This window comes from Pinus tabuliformis, chromosome 6, assembly GCF_031772625.1.
Source record: "Pinus tabuliformis cultivar Carrire ecotype Pingquan chromosome 6, CPIR1, whole genome shotgun sequence".
Classification (NCBI taxonomy): domain Eukaryota; kingdom Viridiplantae; phylum Streptophyta; class Pinopsida; order Pinales; family Pinaceae; genus Pinus; species Pinus tabuliformis.
Genome location: NC_142292.1, coordinates 1,852,813,067 through 1,852,815,525, shown reverse-complemented (window position 1 = coordinate 1,852,815,525; position 2,459 = coordinate 1,852,813,067). Strand labels below are relative to the sequence as shown.

General features: G+C 37.3%; 1 protein-coding gene across 3 annotated transcripts; it reads left to right on the top strand.

Moving 5' to 3' along the window:
• The first annotated feature begins 1,095 nt into the window (after positions 1–1,095).
• Positions 1,096–2,191, top strand: LOC149266419 (early light-induced protein 2, chloroplastic-like). Of its 3 annotated transcripts, none has more exons than XM_089430544.1 (4): positions 1,096–1,225; positions 1,313–1,467; positions 1,565–1,609; positions 1,699–2,191. In XM_089430544.1, exons 2-4 carry the CDS (start codon positions 1,354–1,356, stop codon positions 2,044–2,046), a joined length of 507 nt encoding a protein of 168 aa, XP_089286670.1. In that variant the 5' UTR covers positions 1,096–1,225; positions 1,313–1,353; the 3' UTR covers positions 2,047–2,191. The 3 variants fall into 3 exon arrangements, with proteins under 3 accessions (XP_089286670.1, XP_089286672.1, XP_089286667.1); XM_089430546.1 differs by having other exon boundaries at positions 1,116–1,229; positions 1,331–1,467; XM_089430541.1 differs by lacking the exon at positions 1,096–1,225 and having other exon boundaries at positions 1,240–1,467.
• The last annotated feature ends 268 nt before the right edge of the window (positions 2,192–2,459 follow it).

The window sequence follows — 2,459 nt, the reverse complement described above, 5'->3', positions numbered from 1 at the left end:
CCTTAAAGATATTGTGAACTCCAAGTGTCTCTTGCACGGAAACCCCAATGGATGCTTCAACCTCTTTTTGTCATTTTCAAATTTTCAACATGTGCTTCACTATATCCATTGCATAAGTATACCTAGTGCAATATTTAACTTTAACATGTTCCTTGACCTATTCCTTCCATTTATTGAAACAAATAGTAGGATTCATCACACTACATTGTGCCTTTATTATTTCCTTTGGACATCACTTCACTCTTGTCCTCACCTCACTAAGATGATAGAAAATTAAACAATCACTATTGCAGTGGCAATGTGCCATTGTAACTACCCTGATAGTCATAGTAAACACCAAACCACCATGCTTTATCTATTACTTTCAGTAGAGGCTAAAGTTTGGAACAAATATGGATAACATAGGCATAGTCCCAACTCTAGCCAAATAATTGCACACTTGTGTAATTTGGTATTGGACAAGGAGCTTGAATCTAGAAGAAGGTAAATATTGCAATTTTCATCTTAATTCCATGCCAAACAAACCCACATACATCACCCATTGGGCCAATTCCTCCATCATACCCTTTTCGATCATACATACATACGAATGAAGTGAGAGAAATGAGATGGATATTGCTAATGTATTAACTTATTATTACATAGATTTTGTAAAATTTAAAGAAAATATTCGAATGAAAAGAAAGTTGTATAATAAACCCTATTTCTTTAACACATACCATTTGTGCCATAGTGAAAGTTGAATAATAAATTCTCATTTATTTCCTACATACAACTATTCAATTTAACCTAATTTCTTTATTAACCTATTTATTCACTAATAAATTTTACTATAATAAAATATATAAAAAAATCAATCTTTTCAAAATTTTAAACCATGAGTAAAAATCTTTAAACTAACTTAAAGTAAATAAATCTTAAAATTATAAAGTTAATAGGAATATGAAGTTGGAAAGGATTTATACGAGTACGGTGCGGTTGTTCGAGGATCTACGTCTCAATTTGTATCCACCCACGTGGAAACATAGTCCGAGGAAGAGAAAGCTCGACTTGGCTCAAGCGTTTGCCGTTCAATGAATGCCCCTAGATTTTTCCATATGGTCTGCAAACCCTTATATATATCACAGCAGCCAGACATAGGGTAGCAGTACAGATCAATAGTGTCCATTAATTAGTTGCACCATCTCTTCATTATCTTGTTGTTTTCAAAGTCCATATAAATTAGGTTTGTTCTCATAGGGAAGCAGTACAGATCAATAGGGTTGCACCATCTCTTCATTATCTTGTTGTTTTCAAAGTCCATATAAATTAGGGTTGTTCTCATACATAGTGTTTCATTATTATATTGCGATCATGGCCGCTGTAAATGCATCACTGATGGCGATGAATGGAGCATCGCTCCTGCAACGGAGGCCAGCGGAGAGGTCAACAGCCGGCAGGCATCTTCGAGTAAAATGCAGGGCAGGGGTTAGTAAAATTGTTGCTGTTTTGAACTTAATTACATGTTCAAATACAAGGTTTTATGTTATTGTATTTATAACTTAATTTGCTTGTGCATCCACAGCCGGAGGAGTCAAGGCAATCTCCTTCTAGCCCTCCTGAGAAGAAGGTAAGCGATTAAGCGTCAATTTTTGCATTAACATGCACTGCCTTGCTCATGCACTGAAATAAATTGACTAGACATAAATAATAATGCAGGTGAGCACAAACTTTAAGGACGTGTTTGCTTTCGCGGGACCAGCGCCGGAGGCAATAAATGGGAGACTCGCCATGCTCGGATTCGTCTCGGCCGTGGGGGTGGAGATTGCTAGTGGGAGAGACCTCTTCTCTCAGCTGGCCAGCGGGGGAGTCCCACTGTTTCTTGGAAGTGCGATTCTGCTATCAGTTGCTTCGTTGATACCCATGTTCAAGGGAGTCACGAAAGAGAGCAAATCACAGGCAATAATGTCTTCTGGAGCAGAGATGTTGAATGGGCGTTTTGCGATGCTTGGCCTCGTTGCGTTGGCCGTAACTGAATATTTGAAAGGAGGTCCTCTTATCTCTTGATCATCATCACCTCTATACCAAACCTCATACCCCTCCTAGTGAAGGGTGTATTCCAACCCAACTTGTATTGACTCTCCTATCACGAGATGTCATTGTAACAAATTTTTTTGGCAGATTATGTCATATTTGACACCTTCATCCACAATCTGTGTCATTTTGATTAGAATATTTACAGAATCAACCCTATAAATATATTTCTGATTACAATTTTGGCAGGAATTCTGATTACAATTTGGCATGCTGATCTTGAATGGATATTAAATTGACACCGACCATATGATTAAGTAGCATTCACTCAATTATCCAGAAACCTTCATGTATTTAAGACTAACACGCACAGAAGTAAACACCATATAACGCATCGAAACAACATATCAACAGGAATTTTTAAAAGGTCTGACTAGATCATAATC